General features: G+C 40.5%; 1 protein-coding gene and 1 pseudogene across 4 annotated transcripts in view; one reads left to right on the top strand and one right to left on the bottom strand.

Annotated features, from left to right (window-relative positions):
* COLGALT2 (collagen beta(1-O)galactosyltransferase 2) overlaps positions 1-22076 on the top strand; it is an 88064-nt gene that overhangs the window by 38109 nt on the left and 27879 nt on the right. For all 4 annotated transcript variants that reach the window (XM_025043884.1, XM_025043885.1, XM_006907743.3 and 1 more), the window contains exons 2-6: positions 6523-6633; positions 9714-9831; positions 11757-11891; positions 15066-15270; positions 20751-20870. In XM_025043884.1, the coding sequence (XP_024899652.1) occupies positions 6620-6633; positions 9714-9831; positions 11757-11891; positions 15066-15270; positions 20751-20870 (592 nt within the window). In that variant the 5' untranslated portion in view covers positions 6523-6619. The remainder of the gene's footprint in view (positions 1-6522; positions 6634-9713; positions 9832-11756; positions 11892-15065; positions 15271-20750; positions 20871-22076) is intronic.
* On the bottom strand, positions 18485-18603 carry LOC112476470 (annotated as a pseudogene).

A 22076-nucleotide genomic window follows, 5' to 3' on the forward strand; every position in this document is an offset into this window, starting at 1 on the left:
TAATCCCTATGATTGTTTTCTGAGGTTAAATGGACCATGCCAAGGGGGAATATTGAATATGATGACAGATTAGTGAAGAGGGTTTCACGAGAAGTGAGTTTTCCTCATTTCTGCATTCATTTAGAAGAATTGCTACTTATTGAGTTGGTAGCACTTAGGAAAAGACTTTTGTTGGAAGAATTCTCTAGCGCCTCCCAATCCATATCTGTATCTTTAACCGTATTCGTACTGATTTTCCACCAAGCAAATGGATTCTAGATTTTAAACAACTCTACACAGTAACCAAGAAGCAAGAATCTATCACCATGTGTTGCCCAGTGGCCAAGCATATCTCTGGCCGTTGGCAGAAGAGCTGCTGGTGAGGCTTTCTCTGAGGACAGAAACAGAAGCGGTGGGACTTGGTGACATGACCTTTCTCGAAAATGAATTTTACTAGTTGCTTCCAAAAGTGGAATTTTATTTTAAGGTGGAGCTCTTTCCTACACCAATGAGCATCCGTTACTGGGTGAAAACAAGAGGCAGTTAAGAGGTTAGATCAGTCTTTGAAGTCTCAAGTTGGAAAGTTCATTTTTGCCAAATCATTAGTCATGGTGGGACTCGTCAAGGTGGTGACTAACTTTGTTGTTCACTTCATCACTCTTCCCTTGCTCCTCTGGGGGACGTATTTTGAAGGTTCTGAGGCAGCAAAGATCAATTGTTACACAGCGTTGCCTTTGTCCTGCCCCGCCCGTCGTAATCCTGTTGTCCTGTCCTGTCCGAAATTGAGACTTTCTGGGGTGGCAGAGGAGCCGAGAGCATTCCCTGAGGATCAGTGCAGACGGAAGTGATTGGAAGTACCGTTTCCTCAGTGTCTGTGTTCCACATGCTGAGAGGCCCCGTTTGCATCCTTATGTGGCTCCGGTGGCCCCACGCTTACCAACGTGAGTTGAGCCCTCGCCACCTCAGTAGGACTTGTAAAAATAAATGAGTCAGCGCTAATTACTTCAAGTTGGCTATTAGTTTAACAGCCAAGGCTGAGGAAAGAAAAGTGACCTGGAACAAGGAGAAATGTCAGTGTGTTTAGACATTGCCAGAGAAATCTCAATTTTTCTTCTTCTTTTTTTCCCCCTCTTTGGCCACAGCCAAAGTAGTAAAGCGATATCATCTTGCAGATGTTTTTATTTACTGGTCTGCTCTATGAGTTCTCATTTTTCCCTGTGACAGTGACCATGCACCTGCCAGCCCAGGGAACTTCTTAGCCAAGGAGATCCCTGCACATGCTGTTGATCGTATTTGTGAATTACCTTTATCCAATTTTGCCTTTGAATTTGAGACTCGTGGGCCTTTGCTGACGTGCAGAGCTAGAAAACAGGAAGCAAAAACAGGAATTAGAAGCAGAGTCAGAGACAAAGCAGATGGGCTGCGTTATGGTGAGAAATGCCTAGACTTCCCTCTGAGGCCACGTGGATGTTGCATCTGCTTCTGTCAGCTCTTCCATTTCAGGAACTAGCTCCAAAGGAAGCCAGAAAGGCTAATGGACAGAGGGAGGACTGACTGTGAGCACAGCGGCCATATCAAGGCCATGGCTCTCCTAGATGCGGAGGAGGGAGTCCTCTTAGAGGCTGGCAGGTCTCGATGCACCTTAGAGATAAAGGGAAGTCACTGTTCCAACATGGCCTTCAAAGGAAGTTAATTATGTGAGGACTGGCACTGCTCAAGAGATGAGCTCGCCTTGCTGTCTGATCCTGAGCCAGGGAGACCCAGGGAAGAGACAGGGAGGGAGTTGTTGATTTAAGGGTGACTCCACTCTGGTTGGGAGCCTCGAGGCTGAGACCGAACAGTCCTGGCCTCCCAGGAGCACGGTCTTCCAGCCGGTGTGTGCTCGGGCTTTCTCAAGCAGTGATTTTCCAGTTCGGTTAGGACTGTAAATCACTCACAGATCACCTCTCCACATGTCTCTTCACAGCATTTGTTTTCTTCAAGGAATCACTTAGCCATGTCATCTCCCCTATCTGGGTGCGTTTCCTGGTCTGACTGGGAGAAGGATGGCAGAGCCCATTTTCCGTGGGACCGCAGGGAGCGTTCGGGTGGGAAGAGATGCTCAGGCTTCTCCTGAGCAGCTCGCCCATTTGTGTCCTCGGCTTCCTAGCGTGATGGAAAAATCCATGTCAGCCACAATGCTTTGTGCCCAGGTGCTTGTGGAGTCTCACAGCGGGATGAGCCCTCAAGATTGCATTCTCCTGCTGGGCTTTGCAAACAGAACCCTTCACTCAAGCCTTGTGTTTGCTCCCAGGAGCTCACATCTGGGCCTTGCTATCTCTCTCCGATTCTCTGGATGGACCAGTGCCTGCGTACTTTCATGATTATGCATTCAAACGGAAATGCATTTTTTGTCAGACTGATTAAAAGGCAGCAGTTAGAAGTGTTTGCCTGGATTTCTTCCTGTTGATTTGCCTTCAGCAGGGGAGTGATGGGGCTGGGCAGTTAGTGTTGAGGCGGGAGTGCAAGCCTTCCTCAGTGGGCTGATGTGGTCAGCGCTGCTCTTTGTCTGGGGACAGTGCAGGAAATTGGCCCTGCACATCAAAGGCCAGTATGGATGGATCTCTGTCCACAGCTGGAGAATTTCTTCTTTTCCTCAGAAGCCTGAGAACAAAGAGAATCTTAACAATTTGGGGAAGTAACTGTATAGGGCATTTTTTCAACTGCATAAGGAGAGCGTTTAAAACTTGTGCTTCTGTTTTTTATTAGACACATCCATCTGTACATATGCCGAGCGGCTAACAGCTCGGGATGTTTGTCAGGAGCGGGTACTTAGAGTTTGGAGTTGTTAGTCTGTAGGCCAGGAAAATAAATTTCATACAGTACGACCAATTCTATTAAAATGATTAGGAAATGCATCAATGTGTAGGGAGGGCAAAGAGAATGTGAGTCCTGCGTAATGAAGAAACAATAATCAAGGAAAGAAGTAGATGATGTAAAATTTCTCCTACACTATTTATGAGTAATTTGGGAATAATATAGAATTCTCCTAACTTCTGGCTAATATGGTAGTCAAAATACTTTTCTGTTTTAATTTACTCATATTTTGAGTGAAGAATAATAAGCATTAGAGCTGATTCCCAGGTTTGTAAGGTGAGTGAATCGACTCTCTTAAGTGCCCTTCATGGCTATGTCGCTGGATATCGGTGGCCTGTGGCTGTGTCACAGAGGATGTGATTCTTGCTGACACACTGCACTTCTCAGCACAATCGAAACGAGACGGAGCCCCTGGCCTTCTCCCACGTTGCTTTCTGTCCTACTTTCCCACCTCCTCGTATTACCCCATCTTTATCCCCAGGTGCTCACCTGCTATTCTTAACATAGTCAGCTGCTTGCATCAGCGCTCTCCTCCTCCAGGTGATGCGATGTCCAGGTGGGCCTGTGGGTCTCTCTCCCTCCTAGACCTTGTGAAAGGAGAAGCCGGTTCTAATCTGATTTCCAGAAGAGACTTGGAAGTAGTAGATCAAGTTGGTCATTGGTTTTTATTAAGATTAGTTTTAGTTCAAATATCCATTGTACAAAATAAGATTTTTGACTATTAGACACACATACATCTATCCCATTTTTCTCTACTTTATGACTTGAGTTACATAATTTCGAGTGACTTGGTGTTTGACAGAAATTTATTCCCTATGTGACATGGGGTTCCACTATGATTTACTCAACATTTTTTTTTCCCCCCTCTGGAACATTCTTAAAGATTTCATTGGTTACTTTTGGAGCTGCAGTGACCTCCAAAAGCTCAAATAAGAAGAACAAAAGCCATTATGGATGGGGTTTAATAAAATCCTATTTACCAAACTTGTCATATAAGGAAGAAATAAGCACCATTAACAGTTCTTCATTCGCTGTTCTCAAGGCTATGGCCCTGGGAACCACTGCTGCTGATAACGCCCATGGCTTTCCCTCTCAGAAGGAACCGCTGAGGTGCCAATCAAATCTAGGCATTTTTACTCCTTTTTAAGAATCTCGGACACCTCTATGTTCCTCTGGCTCTTTCTTTTCTGTTTGCCCTTCCTTCTTCCTTCCTTCCTCCCTTCCCTCTCTCCATCCATCTCTTCCTTCCTTCCTTCCTGTTTTAATTTTATTCAGTGTGGTTTTTTAAAAGCAGGAATAGGTGTTCAAGTTTGTTAAATACCTTTTTAGCATTTACAGAGATAATCGTATAATTTTTCTTCAGGCCTATTGATATAGTGAGTTACATACTAATGGGTTTCCTTTATATCGAACAATCTTAGGCCATGCTATATATTATTTTCTTAATAAGATGCTGGATTCTGTTTGCTAATACCTTATTTAGAATTTTTGCAGCATATTCATTAAAAAATAATGGTCTGTGGTTCTCTGTGTGTGTATGTGTGTCTTCATTAGGTTTAGATATCAATGTTGGACTTGCATTATTAAAAGAACTTGGAATTTTCTCTTTTTTTCGTCTGTACTCTGGACAGCAAGCTACACAGCATCTGTTAAGATAGCTGGTAGAATTCCCTTGTGAAACCATCTGGGCCTAATGTTTCTTTTTTCTCTTTATTTCTTCCATAAAAAATTGTTCTGTTTAAATTTTATATCTCTACCAGACTCAGTTTTGCTAACATGCATCTTTCTAGGAAATCTTTCATTATCCCTCATTTTCAAACTTAGTTATCATTGAATTGTACAAAGTAATTGCTTCTGATTAAAAAATTTTTTTCCGTATCAGTCAGAATCCCCTTATCCTTGTCTTTTCTTATTTTTTATATTCGTATGGTCTTGATTAGATTAACTAGTGGTTTGTCTTTTTTTCCCTCAAAAAAGCAATATTGTATTTGTTTTTTAGTTCTTTTTCTGTTTTCTACCTCATGACTTTCTTTTATCTTTATTATTTATTTCTTGATGCTTGTTTGTTGTTCTTTCTCTAGCTTCTTGAGTAAGAATTTAGCTCAGTTATTTTTATTGATTTAAGGACATAAAACTAAATTTTTCTCTGATCGCTGCTTTAATTGTATCCCAAAATTATATGTTGCGTTTTCATTATTCATTTTTATAAATTCTGAAATTGCTTTCTATTTCTTCTTTTATCAATAGTTGTTTAGCAGAGAATTTTTAATGAGATTTTTGTCTTTATTTTATTAGGGATTTCTGAGAATGCTGTTTATATTATTTCCATTTCATAGAGACTTTTCTTCGTAATGTAATTGTTGGTCAATTTTTGTGAATGTTCCATATGTACTTGAAAATATCATCTCTATTAATGTGCCGTATAGATCCTCTCCATGTATTTACTTTTTTCCCATTCGCACAACCTTCACCTAAAAAGTGGCACATTCACCTCTCTTATTGTTAGTGTTTCTGTTTTTTTCTTGCAATTTCTATACTTTCCACTATTTTAGGGATTGACAAAATACAGCCTGCAGGCCAGCTGCCTACTTTATAAATAAAGCTTTATTGCCACACAGGAATGTTCATTCCTTTATGTATTACTTATGACTGCTCTGCTGCTACGATGGCCGAGTTAAATAGTTGGGATAGAGACTGTATGGCCTGTGAGTCTAAATATTTACCAGCTGTCTTTTAAAGAAAAAGTTTACCAACTCTCGTACTATATAAAGGGGCAAGTGTATTCACATCTATTATATCTTTGATGTAAACTATATCCTCTACAATTATAATTATAATCCTTTTTTGTCATGCTTAATATTTTTTGGCCTGAATTTTACCTTATTTGATTTTTGATGTCAAGATCACAGCCCCTGCTTTCCTTCTTTTTTCCCCAGTTGACTGCTATATCTCTTCCTTTTTAGGTGTTTCGAATTACTTTATTTTAAATGTATATCTTATATACAACACGGCGTGAGTTCACTTTGTGACACAAGTTGAAAACGTTTTTGTTTTAGTGAGTCAATTTCCTTTACAAGTGGATCAGTTTGATATACTTTCAAGGTAGAATAGAAACAAGTTTTGTATACATTATTTGAAGACTTCTGAAGATACTCTATTTTATATAAGCGATGATAAATTTAATCTAAAATAGGTCCGTGAAGATACCTTAAATTTTGAGTGTTGTACTGTGAACTAGTATTGTAGCTTTCCCCTCTAGCACGTGTGATTGAAGAAGCACTGATTAAAAATTTTGTTGCGACCTACACATGGACTTGAAATGAAAATGCAAATGAATTATTGCTTAGATCGAAGGTAGTTGTTAATGAAGTTAAAAGGCAGAGTTTACATCTTGATAACTAAAAATTAAAGCAAATAAGAAAATTTCCAAGAAGATTAATTAACTTACTCTAGTTTAATTCATTTTATGCTTATTCCATTTAAATCCAACCGCTTATCGATCCTACTATTGGCCGAGCTCTGTTTAAGGATCTAAGGACACAGTGATGGTTTTAAGCAGTATCTCTCACTTTAGAAATTCATTGTCCAGTTTGGACCATGAGGGGGTCTGTTAATCTGGGGTCTTTTGGATTTTCCTCTCTTCCTCTGATGACATAACTGAAGTCTGTTGTGCTTTCTCTCATGCAGGGCAGCCACTGATCACAATGTGGATAATACAACAGAAATACTCAGGGAGTGGCTGAAAAATGTACAAGGAATCTATCACTATGTGGAGTGGAGGCCGATGGCTGAACCTGAGTGAGTAGCAAGAGAACATTTTGCAAACTCATTATTTGTCTTCCACTTTTAACCAGTTTTCCAGCCATTCAGGCTTCCAGTCTTGGAGGCACATGTGACCTTTCCTCATCTTTCATCTCTGTATCTAGTAAGTTTCTACCTTTGACAGATCTTCGTATTTCTCTCTTTTTCTTTACTCTGGTGTGTACCAGCCAAGTTCAGGTTCTCATTAGTTCACAAGTAAATCACCGCAGTGGTATATATTTTAAAATAGTGATATTATTTATTAGTATTTTGAGTATAAACCTTTTATACTTGAGAGATCATAGTGGAAAGTTCGTATACTTTTAACATACACCTTGCTTTTTCATTTATCATATCTTGGTTTTCACTCCATAGCAATAGTTCAAGAGCTTCATTATTTTCATGACTGCGGAGTACCCATTGCATGGATGTATCATAATTCTTTAACTAACTTCCTACTGACAGACATTTGGATTATTTCCAGTCTTAACCATAGCAACTTCTTAGTTGTTTCCGTCTTCAAGTCATGATACATACTATATTGTCCAATCAATCTATCTAAAATACTAATTTTTCTGTTTAAAGAATTGCAGGTGCTCTCCAGTACTTACAGAAAAAAGTTCAAATGCTCTAGACTTATATTTTTAAAAGTTTCCATCCTTACGCATGCACCCATATTTCCTGCTTCTTCCCAAAAGAAAATCTGCTTTATCTAGAATGTTCCTTTTATTTTCAACCCCAAGCTGTCACTTGTGCAGGTTTGTGCTCCTGGAAGACTCCTTCCTTCTTTGTAACCAACTCCTATTCCAAATCCCACCTATTACAGAAAGCTGTCGCTAATCATCGCAGTTACAGAGGTCTACCTTTCTCTCCACACTTGCGTTGCTCACTTTCTACACCGTCCTGTTTGACACAACAGTATGCTTGACTAACATCAACTATATCGTTCATACATTGGTTTCTAAGTAATTTTTGAGTTCTTTGGCAGAGGCTAAAGTATACAAGTTATATTTCCTCTAATGCTAGGTTTTTGCACGAAATTAATATTTGTTGGATAAACCAACGAGTGAATGAGGACATGAATAAATATATTTAAAACTTACTTTTGTAAATGTTCCTAAGGCTACTGCAATTCCAGCTTAAGGAATATATATATGTATATGTATATATATATACACACACACATATATATGTATATATGTATATATACATATATACATACACACGTATATACCTATATATGTATATATACATATACATATATATATATACATATATATACATATGCATATATATACACACATATATATACACACACACAAGTATATATAAGTAGAATGAATTGAGTTGCCTGAATTTTTGCCCAGCATAAATCATTTATTGAAAACCAAATTTGTATTATAACAAGTGCCATTCCAGAACAAATTTTTATTCTTCTAGTCTCTCTGTATATAATACGTTTAATATATATATATATCAACTCCTAGTGTGTGATCCCTAGTCTCTCTGTACAAAATACTTTTATTATATATATATATACACATACATCTCAAATCCTAACATGTGATTCATATATCGAGCAAAATTTAATAATGAAATTTGAACACTATAAAAAAATTTTTAACACCATTTTGGAGTTTTTTCTAATGGAATTTGGCCTAATTAGAATGGCTCAGAAAGACTTTATGTACCTATCTTGCATCTGGTAATTTTCTCTGTAGTCAGATTTTGATTAAGTCATTGTATGCCAAAGTCAGTGTGAGAAATATTAGGGAAGACATTTTTTGGGCAATATGTTCAGAAAGATGGAAATGGTACCGATTTTCATTAAAGCAACAATTGGGGCAGACCTCCCAGAAAATTCCTATGCAGTACATAATTTTATTAGTCTCATTTATATAGTTACGGCCGCGTTGCTTTTATGGTTTTTCATTCACTGAGGCACATGTACTGCCAGCACAATGACGAGAACTTACAGTGTGGCCAGTTTGGGGCACTGTGACCATGTCAATATCCAATACCAGTTAAGGGCTTTCAGAAGGGTTGTCAAGGGCACACTGAGTGTCTATATGGCCATGCAAGAGTCCTGGCCTGGCTTTTCTGGGGACACCCTCGGAGATCCCGATGATATTCTGCATCTGTTCCATGACCTCCCATGACCTCATGAAACCTGGCATATGTCACTGTGTTGGACTCCTTGGAATTCTTTACTGAGACTTCCCCAAGTAAATTCAACCCTTGTTTTTTCTGGGAAACTGATATTTTTATGCTGCAAAATTTCCAAATTTATCTGATGGTAAAAACCATAAAAAAGTGTCTAGAAACATGAGCTTTGGGGTTAGGCCTGGGTTCAAATCCTCACTGGGTGTCCTGTTAACTACATGGTAACATTAAGCACATGACTTAAACTGCTCAACACCAATTTCCTCATCTGTGAAATTGGGAGAATAGTAATATAGCTGGCCCTCTAGACCCATGGGTTCCACGTCCACAGATTCAATTAACCACGGATCAAAGATATTTGGAAAAAAATCATCACTTTTTGCTGGCATGTGCATAGTTAGGCCAACGGTGGTTGCAGCTGTATTGAACACATACAGGATTTTTTTTTCTTGTCATTATTCCCTAAACAATATAGTATAACAACTATTTACATAGCATTTATATTGCATTAGGTATTATAAATACTTTAGGGATAATTTAAATATATGGGAGGATGTGCGTAAATTATATGCAAATACTACACCATTTTATATAAAGGACTTGAGCATCTACAGATTTTGGTATCTGCGAGGGTTCTGAACCAACCCCCTGCAGGATGACTTACTTACCTCGTAGGGGTTCAGGGGGTCGTTTTAGAAGCCACTGAAATATTTCATATAAAGATTCTCGTGTATGGTAAGCAATGAGTTATTCAATCTCACCTTGCTCAGGTTTCCTTATCTGTAATGTGGGGATGATACTAACGATAATATTATCTACTTCCTAGGGTTACTGGGAGAGTAAATGAATGAGTACATAGTGCCTGGAATATACAGGCACTCAATAATTAGACGCCGTTATTATTATTGTTTTAGGTCTTATCCTGATGAAATTGGACCAAAGCACTGGCCTGCCTCCCGGTTTGCCCATGTGATGAGACTACGACAGACGGCCCTTCGAACTGCGAGGGAAAAATGGTCGGACTACATTCTGGTAAAAAAACACATGTTTGATTTCTTGACAACTGTTATCTAAAATGTGTCCAAATCGATTGTGCAAAAACTAGGACTGTGGGATCAATCAAGACAGTCTTTGGTTTAGGCACCACCTTCTCCACTTTTTAATAAAGGCACGAAGGAAAATTTGGGGAACTTCATTTTGGGATACCTGGATTTCATCTCAAACCTACTCCCGACAGGCATTTTCAGTAACTAAGTGAATCAGCTCCTGAATTATTCTATCTCTGTCATAGAACAGGCATAAGAAATTCGGAATCTCTGTAGTTCATGGGGAATGACGTAGGTAAAGCAAAATAAATAGCCTTCATGACTTTGTAGAAGAATGTTGGGGATATGAAAAATTAATTATATAAACTGAGATCCAGATTAATAGCTCTGAAACTCCACTCCCTTTTTCTCCTGCGTGATTTGGGGAATGACATGTCTTGCTGGGCTTCCGGCTTGTTCCCCATTCTGCTGGACTCCAGTGGGGAATTTTTGCCTGTGAAAAGGTGCCATCACTTCCTTCAGAACTTTCAGGCTAGTCTGGAAAATGCTGCACTTGATTAGGAGTCGATGTTGTGTTCCATCCTCGTCCTCCATGAACCTGTCTCGACTAGAAAGGACAGTGTCAAAGAAAGCTATGGTCCCATTTCCTTTTGCGTATTGACAGAGACTTTTTTTCCCCACAAGTAATGGGAACCAAGTTCTTTATCTGTGGCCCCCCAAATTCATGTATTTCTTTTTGACAAATGTTTTCTAGTACAACACTAAGAAATAACACGAAGAAAGCAAAGCCAATATTGTTTCATTAAACGTATTGACATCTGTTCTTAGTCACCAGACTGATTCCTAAAGGGAGTACTTGGGACCTGTGTCCATCCCCAACCTCTCAACCACAACAAAATTCAACCCAATGAGTTATCACCCACACTTTCCATACAAATAATTTCATAGAAGTTTTCAAATTGTACTGATGATGCATATCACTGGATAGCTGTTTAAATGTCACTGAAGTGTACAAATGCTGAACCATAAAATTTTTAGCAAACAGATTGACTATCATACAAATAAAAGCTTCTGATTATTTTTGTGTGTGTGGTAAAATATACATAACGTATGATTTATATTTTAATCATGTTTAAGTGTACAGTTCAATGTGATTATGTTATATGATAGAACATGTTATACTGTCCCTTTAAACGAATCAGTGTTAATATAGGCTTCTGCTAAGACAATGGGACATAGCTTCTCAGTTAGCATGGACTTGAAATAATGTACTTTAAACAAAAATTCTACTTGTAACATTAAAGTAACATTGATGGATCTGTTTGGGGCCATTTTGGCATTACTTTAGACAACCTAAATAGGTCTGTCCATTTGTACCTGTAGTGGGGAGTCATTACATTGTATTATTATTATCATTATTCAAGAAGAATTTATTGAATGTCCTCTATGTGCCAGGCACTGTCCTGGGTGCTGCTGGGAATAAATACATTTCTGGGCCTCTGGGAGGTCACAGTGAAGAAACAGACAGGTTAACACTATTTACAGTACTGTGGGGTTAGGGCCCTGACAGGGATATTGCAGCGTGCCACTGGCATCAGTAAGTGTCTTTTAAATGACCTTTTAAGGGCTTGGGAGCCGTTAACATCTTGTAAGCTGGGTCCTGGATGAATGTGTACTCAGCGTGGTAGCACCAATTCATTGCGTGGTGCCTTTTGCAGAGTTGAACATGTGCAAGTTAGACTAAGTGATGAATGAAAACCATCAGCTGCACTGAGTCTCCATAACGAGGACACAGATGCCGGTGCCATACCTCACGAGCGAGCTCCTGTGGTCCTTCTGGGTGTCGGGTGACTCTCGAACCCATTACGGAAAAGTACCTTTTCATCTGACTTCGTCCTTTTCTTTTCCTAGTTCGTAGATGTGGACAACTTCCTGACTAATCCGCAGACCCTCAATCTAATGATTGCAGAAAACAAAACCATCGTGGCCCCCATGCTGGAGTCTCGGGGCCTGTACTCCAATTTCTGGTGTGGAATCACACCTCAGGCAAGTCTTTGGCTAATGAGTGAAGGCTGTGAGTTTTAACAAGCCAGCTATGTGTCGACAGTAACCCTATTAACTTTTTTCTCATTTCTTCCCTTGAAACATGCATGTCATTTTAAAGTGAGTGTTTTCACTTTAAAGGAGGTAAATCCAGGTCCAGTGCCACAACCCAGTGAGCTCTTCTGAATTAATGAATTATGAAGAAAATATTCTAATGCGTTTAACATAAGAAGCTTTTAATTAACCAATAAAGCCTATTTGGGCTTTTTTTTTCTCCCCGATTCAGAGATTTTAAAAATTAATAGTTGGTTTTTTTTTTTTTTCGGTCATTAAAACTAACATAGGAACACTATAGAAAAATTTGAAAATGAAAAAAAGTAATAAAAAAATTATGTTAACCCCCATCACCCCAATATCACAAGTAACAACTTGTGTGTTTTTCATAACTATGTCATCAAGTGATTATAATGCAATTTACTTAATTTTTGTTTAAAAACATTTAAGTTGTTTGCAACTTTTAACTATTATCATGATTAATATAAATTTTTCTGCATTTAATATTATTTTCTTAGGATAGCTTTTCAGAAGTGGAATGACTGAGTCAAGAGTAGAACTATCTTGATGACCTTTGATATGTGTTGCCAAATTTATTTCCAAAGAGATCTGATCATTAGAACTTCTATGGTAGGTTGTTTTTACAAAATTCAAGTTCAAAACAGAATTTTTTATTTCCATCATCTCTCTTTTCTATTGTAAAATCCTCAAAGTCTAGGGATCTGTTACAGTGAACGCTTATGGATGGTTATTTTTTTTTTTAATTCTTTAGTTAAAGAATTAGATGAATTAAACTGATCATTATATATCGATTTAGGATAAAGACGTGCTGAGGAAAAAATATATGTTAAATGTGGTCTCACACGCACAAAGGGCTAAAATTTTGAGTCCCTCTTTTATATTTGGTTTGGTTTTGGATGAAGAACGAGGCCAGTGCTGATAAATGTTTAATAACTGTCTCTTTTGGGGGGAAAATCCCAATTGGTAATGTTTTCCATTTTTCATGGTGTGAGTACTCCCAACATGCAAACAACTTAAACGTGGTTTGAGCTAAGGGAAAGGTTAAGTAAACTGCAGTATAGCCACTTGATGGGATAATTATTAAAAACATGCAAAGCTGACATCTGTGGTGCTGTTAGAATGGTGAAGATAAACTTGATTTTTGTTTTTACAGCTACCAACATCTCAACTGGCTTGCAAAATTTTTGAAAATTTAACCATCAGTGGTTCTAGTAAACTACTGGATGAGGCCTTCCTCTTTTGTTACAATTATTTCTCACAGTTCCAAGAGGTTTTGAATGCATGTTATTACCTACATCTCTTGAGGGAAGCATTAAGTTCCTATTACAAAAGTCATTCAGGTCTCGGTGAGAAGACGTTACATCAGATTCCTTTGAATTCATACCTTCTCTGTTAATAACCTGCAGTGTTTTTCGTGGCCGAATCACTGGAGGGTTGTTTTTAATGGGTTATGGATTGACAGCAGCCTCCAGCTTTCTATTATCTCCTTATTTGCTTTAATCATTAAAAGCAAATAGGAGAAATGTGCTCACTTAATTTGCAAGGTAAAAGTAAAATCTGAGCAATTTAGGGCAATTCTAATTATTCTCCATCTGTTTTTGGCTGTCTGCCATTCCCAGGCAGGCTTCTGCTGGGGCCACCGATGACTTCACAAGCTTCAGGCAGGCCTTTAAACACATCCAAAACAAAAGGACCCCGGTGTCCTCGTCTAGCCAGTGAACAAGAATTATTACCAGCAACATGCAATTAATATGGAAAAAAAGACACAACTATTGCCTCTGCCCATCTGCAGGAAGCATTTTAACTCTTTCTTTGCCGCTTTCCTCCCTGCCCTCTGGATGTTCAGTGATCTGGCATCATCATGAATGTTCCAAGCTGCTCACTCAGAATATTGTTCCTAAGTTGTCTAGAACTTCATATTTGCCACATGTTCTTAGTCTCTTCAAGAACCAGCATTTTCTTTATCCCTTGGAAGAATACGCCTGAATCGAACCCATGCTTTCCTAACTTAAGGACATTAAGTGATATTTAAGATAAAGACTAATAAAAATTATGGTAATAACAATACCTCGCATAATGAATTCGTTTTCAAAGTAGCTTCACAGACCTTATCACAAGTGATTCATTCCACAACTCTGTGAGATGGACAAGTCAGCTATTATCCCATTTTTCAGGAGAAACTCAGATCATGAACTAAGGCCAAATGGCTAGAAGATGGTTAAAATGACTCTAAGCCTCACATCTCCTAAGTCTTAATTTGTACTTCTCCTGCCTTACACGTGGCCGTGTTAGGGTTAACTCAGCTGGGACACTGGTCTAGGCGCTAAAGGGAAAGGCAGAAGTGGAAGACACTACAGTGCCTAATGTGTGGCCACTGACATCGCAACAAAAAATGTGACCACAGAGTAAGGGGACTGGTTGTCCTATGTGCTTGCCCAAAAGGAACTTTCAGAGGGAGACTCCCCCAAAAATGTGGAACAGTGACAGTTCTACCAGAATATCGAATAAATAACTTCACTGAAAGAAGACCTTATTTCTATGTTTAAGTACTCCATGTTTAGCTAAAAATATTAACCAATGTAATATAGCGATTTTAATAATATGTACTGATGCTTTTTCGGTGCTAGGCCCTGTTCTAAGCACTTGTAATTTTTACAGACAGCCTTGTGGAATGGGTAGCGCCATCATCCCTGTTTTAGGCGACCTACAGATGATGAGTAGCTGAGGTGGGATTTGAGCTCAGGCAGGCAGATGCCAGGAACTGTGCTCTTCATTGCTCGGGTTTACCACCTCTTAATACTCATGCTTCATATGCAATCATAAGTCAATATAAAATACGCTTTTATGAAATTATTAAATCAAGAGACATGCCAAAATCAAAATTATTTCTGATAACAGGACCCTTTTAGTATTGTTTAATATGTAAATAGCAATTCTTGAGTTCAGTTGGAGATTCTTAGGCCAAGATAAGACGAGGGAAGGTAACTTTGCTTGGGGACTTCTCCTCAACTGCTGATGACAGAAGGAATCAGCTAGCAGATGACTGCCAAAGATGGCGTGCTCAGCTCAGAGGACATAGCTCACCTGTGTGCTCTTTTCCAGGGCTTCTATAAACGGACTCCAGACTACCTTCAGATTAGAGAATGGAAGAGGTTGGGCTGTTTTCCCGTCCCCATGGTCCACTCCACCTTCCTAATTGACCTCAGGAAGGAAGCTTCTGACATGCTGATGTTCTACCCCCCACACCAAGACTACACCTGGACCTTCGACGACATCATCGTCTTTGCCTTCTCCAGCAGGCAAGCAGGTACTGTTTGTATTCGGTTATACTCTCCCCATGGAAAGATGGCAAATATCCAGCTCCTTTGTTTTGTGCATCTTATTACAAACACTGCTATGTATGGAAACGTACTTCCCCTCCCGGTGGTGTTAGAGGCAGTTAGTCGTCTGCAGTAACCATACCAGCACCCTATGTGTTGCCGGCCCCGTGAACACTGAAGACCAAGCCCCCCTACAGAATCCACTCTCTTTTTTTTTTTTGGCAGTGGGAGCTGTGCACAGGTGATTGGTTCTCTATGGTGCTGCTGCACTGCTTTGTTCATTTTAAGAGACTTTTATTAATTAGAAACTGTGACAGAGACCCAAAACAACACTGGCAAAGACACCAAAAAAATGGAAGTGTATTCTCAAAAAAGTCTGAGCTGGATAATGGCTCTGTTCCACAAAGTTTTCTGAGACCCAGGCCTTTTCCCTATGGCTTCTCCACCCTCCATGAGGTATCGTTCTTAGTCATATGATCCAAGATGTCTCATTAGTATGGATGCATCTCAGCCATTGAGTGAAAACCAGAGGGGAGAGGGCACTGTCCTTCAATCCGGAAGTCAAACGCATCACTTCCACACATATCCCATTAGCCAAATCTTAGTCACCGGACAACACTGAGCTGCAAGGGAGGCTCAGAATGCTGTCTTTATTCTATGCAGTCTGGAGCCTCAATTCTCTCACTCTAGAAGGAGAGGGCGGACGTGGGGAGGCAGCCAGCAGTGTCTGCCACAGTCACCACAGGAGGAAGGGCAAGGCCAGACTTAAGTCCTTCGTGAATCACTAAGGAAAGCATTTCCAGTGGGATCTGTAGGTTTTTGGAAGAAGACAAGTCAGTAGGAAGGTAAGTTATTTCTCTTGTGTCACTGCACATGCATCAGTGGGGACAGGATTCACTAAAGCAAATCAACAGGAAGATACATGGCATTCATAAAGCAAAGCTTTATCCTCAGGATCATTCAGATCTTCCTAATGGAAATCAGGTCCTATTATCGATGAGCTAGAAATGTGCCGTTTAACCATTAGCAAAAGTGAGTTTAGAAATCAGGCAGATGGTGAAAAAAATCTCACTGTGGCCATATAAATTAGGATAGATGGGCTCATGCAAAGACCTCAGGCAGTTGAGGCAGGTTGCTGGCAGGTGAGAATGTTAATACAAATTCAAGCTACAACTCACTCATCAGGCCACAGGTGTCCCACTCATCAGTCGTAGACTTGGTAGGAATGAGACTATTTCTTGGAAATGCGGAAGGCTGATTTTTCTTCTCTTGGCAGCTTGGGCCATTTAGACCCCTTGGCAAGGTGTAGGCATTTTTAGGCCTGTGTTGGGGCAAAAGCAACACTCTTATTCTCATGTGGATTGCAAGTTTTCATGAAGGTTATTGTGTCAATGTTAATGGAAATTGCTTCTTTCAACTTGGTCTGTGGTTTGCTCTGCCCTCTCCAGGATGAGAAGCAGACTCAGGGCCTTCTCATTCCTCCTAGTTGTGCCAGTCAGTCCCTTTGCTTCAGAGCTCGAAGTAAGGATGTGCCAAGAAAGTGAACTATTAACAATTATGGTAATGATCCTTGCCTAACAGAGTCCCCCTTTGTAGCCATCGCACAAGTCATTATTGCAACTCAGGCACTAAATTATTATGATAAATTCTTTTAAACCAAAAACTGGATTTGGGGCTGGAAGAGTGGCACAGGCTGGCTGGGAAGTTCTCAGCTCCGCCCTTGGCTTGGCCAGTTCACTCTGCCTTCATTCTCTACAGGTCAGACTTCCCGTAGGTCCTCCCAGGACACCAGAAGCAGGTGCAGAGACCCAAAGCTGTTTGGGGATTCAGCTGGAAAGAAGAGAGGTAGAAAAGGAAGGCGGGGGATCAGTGCTCTAGGCCTAACGTCGTGTTGGGCTCTGTGTTTGGGGAGATCCGAACTTTACACGTGGGAACATAATGGTTATCAGGCGGAAAAAGCTGAGGGTCAGATGAGTGGTACGAACTGTGAACAGATCAGGAGAAACGACAGGAAAGAATGACCGTTATTTGGAGAAATGAAAAAGTGTTCCCGACAGTTGTGTGTTTCTAAGGTAGCACTTTTAGTTGTCTTGAAGCATTTTCAGGAGAAATGAGAATGAGCCTGGGAGTCCCATTGGGTGTTTCTAGGCCCTTCCCCTTTTAGGTCCAAAGCAAAGCACTTCCCTTCTCCCTTGAAAGAGTCTTAATGAAAAGTGATTTGTATTCTTTTGTTCTCACTCGCGTGAAGCTCCCTAGCTGTGCTGCATCCATTGGAGCATTGTTTTTTAAGTGCCCAAAAGGAAATAAAGGGTCTGCCTGTCCCAGGCAAGCCTATCTGCCCACAAACCTTGATCTTTAATCTTTAACCTCAGACACATGTGGGTGATGAGTCAGGGGGCAATCCGAGTGTGCTGAGGCATGGGGGGTGGCTGCCTTTCTAGCCTCAAAGAGGAGCAGGGGTCAGAGGCGAGTCTCTGTGGCTGTAGTGAGGCCAAGGTCAGGAGTTCACTTTCCACTGTGGCCAGTGATCTGGGCTCTGTACCACGGCCACAAGAACCATCTCTGGCGCCAGCCAGGCATCTTCCGAATGTCTATTGTGTGTGAAAAGAGGCAAGAGATGTAGGTGGCAGGCAGACAGCTCTGTTTCCTGCACATCACTGATAGTGATCAAAAGTGCCTCCCATATATAGGGATGGCAATCCAGAGTGACTAGTCGTTCTGACACTTGGCTTCCAAATCCTGGGTGGGTAGAAAGGTACTTGGCATTGGCCCTTCAGAGACAGAGGCTTGATAATGATGACATACGACATGACCTTGGGCCAATCGCAGCCTCTCTGAGTCTGAGTTTTCATCACCAAGGATGAAGGCAAGTACATCAACCTGCAATGTTAAGGGACTATATGAGTACAAGAAAAATTTTAATATCTTCATAAGCTAAGTAGAGTCTTTCAAGGACCATTCTTTTTCAGAGGGAAAATTGTTTTCCTAGAAGCAGCTTTCGCTGAGAGTACCAGATTGCTTCATAGATTTTATCTAATTATCAGTATATTTCCTTTTAAAATTTTTATATTTTTATCAGATTATCCACGCACATAGTTAAAAGAGTTTTTTTTTTTTTTTTTTTACGCGAGGCAACCCTTGGTTGACCTCACAGATTACAAGGATCTTATAGCTTACAATTCTTTATATTTTGTTTTTTTATGCCTACAGCATCTGGTCTTCCTAGGTGGTCTCCCATCCAAGTACTAAGCAGGCCCAACCCTGCTTAGCTTCTGAGATCAGAGGAGATCAGGCTTGTTCAGGGTGACGTGGCCATAGACTAAAAGAGTTCTAATAATCCCCCAAGGTTTGTTATAAAATTAGAAGTCCCCTGCACATCACACCCCCTATGTTATTTCATTTTCTTCTAGAAGGCAAACACTCTTAACTCTTTCAGATGGTGATACAAGTGTAATATTTACACCCAAGTTTCTAAAGAACATGCTTGTACTGCCGCTTCTTGCTTTTCTGGTTTTACTTTAGGAATGATCTATTGACTCACTACAGAAGAGGAGGAGTTAGCGCTCTCCTCCCCTTGTCCCCTCCACACGACACATTCTCCCCATCACTCGGTCCTCTCCATATAGTCCATGGTGATTGAAGATAGATGGATGGTCAGTTTTTTTGTTTTGTTTGTTTGTTTGTTTGTTTGTTTGTCGTTATAATCACGTGAACCTAATTCTAAGCTGTGCCACATACAGACCATGGCTAGTTTTCCTTTCATATCTAACGGAACAATTGCCTTTTCCTGAGCTGAGTTTTGTTATGGTGAATACAATCCAACCCGATCCCTAATTGTCGAAAACTTTTCTGAGAACGGTCAGCTTTATCAGATATTCTTTTCACGCAGATGCCTCTCCTGGAGCCCCTGACGCACTCTCATCCGAGGGCTGCCACAGCCATCGCCCCAGGCTGCCCTTCTCGTCTCTCCTGCATCGACTCTCCTTTCTACCATGTCCCAAGTCTTCCTCCCTCTCTCGTCCTCCCCACCGCTCCTCTTCCTTCTTCTCCCACACTATCCAGTAATTTGCCGAGCAAGCGTGATGCAAAGTAAATATTTGTGACCTCGCGTGCCTGAAAATGCCTCTCCTGTCCCCCCGCACTTGATGGATAGCTCGGCTAATTCTCATCTCCCATTTTACCAAAGCTTTGGAAAGTCCAATGGTAAAACGATCAACCTAATTAGGGTAGAGAGACAACCTAAATATTAAGTCATTTTCCTTCTATTTTCTGAATTCATCGTGACTTTGCAAAGGGGTGCAGTTTGGTTTGAAGTTCCCCACAAGCATTTATGTGAGCAAATAGCAGAGCCAGTGAGTTCACTTGGTGAAGGCAAGAGACACAACAGTGCCTGGTGCACCAGCCCTGACTCAAGCCAGGTTCAGCAAAGGGAGGATAAAAGCTCTTTTCTTTGCTCGTTCTTCCCTGTTAATACCATAAGACAGCTTCACCTGATTTGGCAGGTGATAGCACCGACTGGAGGAAATTTCCTCTGTACAAAATACAGAAGGCCCCATGCAGATAATTCTGTCTCTGGAAAGCACAGATGATTATAGCAATTAACGAGTCAGAAGCTCGGACACAAGGAAGAGCTTCGCAGGCTTATTCTTTTAACAAAGCAATGTTTTCATTAGTCAGGACTGTCAGTTCCTGGATCTACAGGAGACCGTCTTAATTCCTATATTTTTAGCTATCTAGTTGAACACAGATGCTACATAACTCTTGATAGACAGCTGGGGCTGTGAAGACCAGTGTTGAATACAAGACGGCTGTGGCATATTTCTGGCAGCTTCTTAACAGGATTTAAAATGAAGACTTTCTTTTATCTCTTTGTGAATCTATTATAGAAGTTTCACGTCCATTGGTTGACTCGAAATTCATGCCTACTGAGAGAAGAAATGAAACCAAGGAGAATCATGAAAAATTTAAAATTTCCTTGCTTTTTATTTTTTGTTTTCCATATGCCCAGGTTTAGCTTTATTAATCTTGTCAGCCTTACAGGATTTTCCTGTTTGCTTTCATATCAAGTATGGATTTTATTCCTCATTTTTCGTTATTTCCTGTAGTTGGATTACAGTGTTCCGTTCTGTTCTCTGGAACGGGAATTCCTTGCCTCCCTTTTGATCCCTTCATGCCTTTAGTGTTCATTTCAGGCCGCAAGTATGCTTTTTCTTCAGAGAGAAAAATCAATTTCCTCTGAGCCGAAGAATGGCCCAGCGTTTTTATTAGCCCCCAATGCTGCGTTATACTTTCTTAATAAAGGAGCATTTTTGAGGTCTCCAGACAGTGCCTGAAACAGCTACTTGTTCAGTTTCAGTGCCAAACCCAGCATCAGCTGCAGTCTGGTCTCTTTTTCCCATGGTTGTTACTATAGAAATGAGAAGTGTGTTTTCTGATTGGTTGCTTTTTCCCTGTTGTGGATCCTCAGGCATCCAGATGTACCTCTGCAACAGAGAGCACTACGGCTACCTGCCCATCCCCCTGAAGCCCCATCAGACCCTGCAGGAGGACGTCGAGAGCCTCATCCATGTGCAGATAGAAGCAATGAGTGAGTGACCCAGGTGCCTAGGGATGGCTCTTGTTCCGTGGCCACCGTGACCATCCCAGCCACTTCGCCCCATCCCCAGGGGTGGAACATAGATATTCATTTGTTCACTTCGTCTGAAATTTTTCCTAATGTGAAATATAAATATGCCAAAGTATTTGCCTGCAGAAAGTGTCCTGTCTGGGAAGGGTAGATACATTTCACACAATGTCTTAAGGGCTATAATGGTGTTTTATGGTGTGGATCTAAACTCAAACTGTGCTGCTTTCTAATACATGACTTTGAGCAAGTCATCTAATCTCTTTAGCTGTGAAATGGAAATAATGAAAACTTTTAGAGTTTGGGGGAAGATTCTCCATGATATATATAAAAACCTAATAACAATAACAATAATTATGACCTCAATTTAATAATAGTTTATGCTGTAACAGATACTATGCTAAGCATTTTTTGTACACAGTTTCTTTAATTCTCATAAGAACTCAGGGAAAGGGATTTTATTATCCTCATATTAAAGATGAAGAGACAAAGTGTATGGAGTTTAAGTAGTTTGCTCTAGATCACTCTGCTGAACTAATGACAGATTGGGATTTGAACCAATATCGCTGTCTTCAAAGTTATGTCCTTAAATTAAACAGTATGTTGTTATTGTGTCCGGGTCTAGCATGAGGCTGGAGTTGGAAAATGCTCAATAATCAGTAGCTACATTGATTGTTATGTATAACATGCAGTGGTGGCTAAAGGAGAAAGTAATGGGTCCCCCCTGCCTAGGGAAGGATGTTGGAGGCTTCCCAAAGGAGGGAATATCTGCACTGAATTTTCACGCAGGATCTGAGAAATTCTGTTACTCATCACTAGAATGCAGGACGTATGTGTGTGGGCAGCTGGGGAGGTGCAGCGGGAAGCGAGGCTGGAAAGTGGGCAGGAGCCCAGCCAGAAGGACCTCTAAGGTATAAGAAGGTGTTTGGACTTCTGAAGGGAGGGGAACTTTTAAAGAGGTCTTAGCAGAGAAACGTCAGGTTGACGTCTGGATTTCGGACGGTCACTCGTGCGGTCGGAGAGGTACTGCTGGAGCAGACTGGGGCAGCGAAGCTGGTTTCAGGCACTGTGGACATGGCCTTCTATTTAATTCTTGTATTTACCTTCTCTGGTGATAGTTTTGTTCAAACTTCAGATTCTGAATTTTAAAGGATGGAACGTAATTGGAAT

Source organism: Pteropus alecto, unplaced genomic scaffold (genome assembly GCF_000325575.1).
Source record: "Pteropus alecto unplaced genomic scaffold, ASM32557v1 scaffold101, whole genome shotgun sequence".
NCBI classification, from domain to species: domain Eukaryota; kingdom Metazoa; phylum Chordata; class Mammalia; order Chiroptera; family Pteropodidae; genus Pteropus; species Pteropus alecto.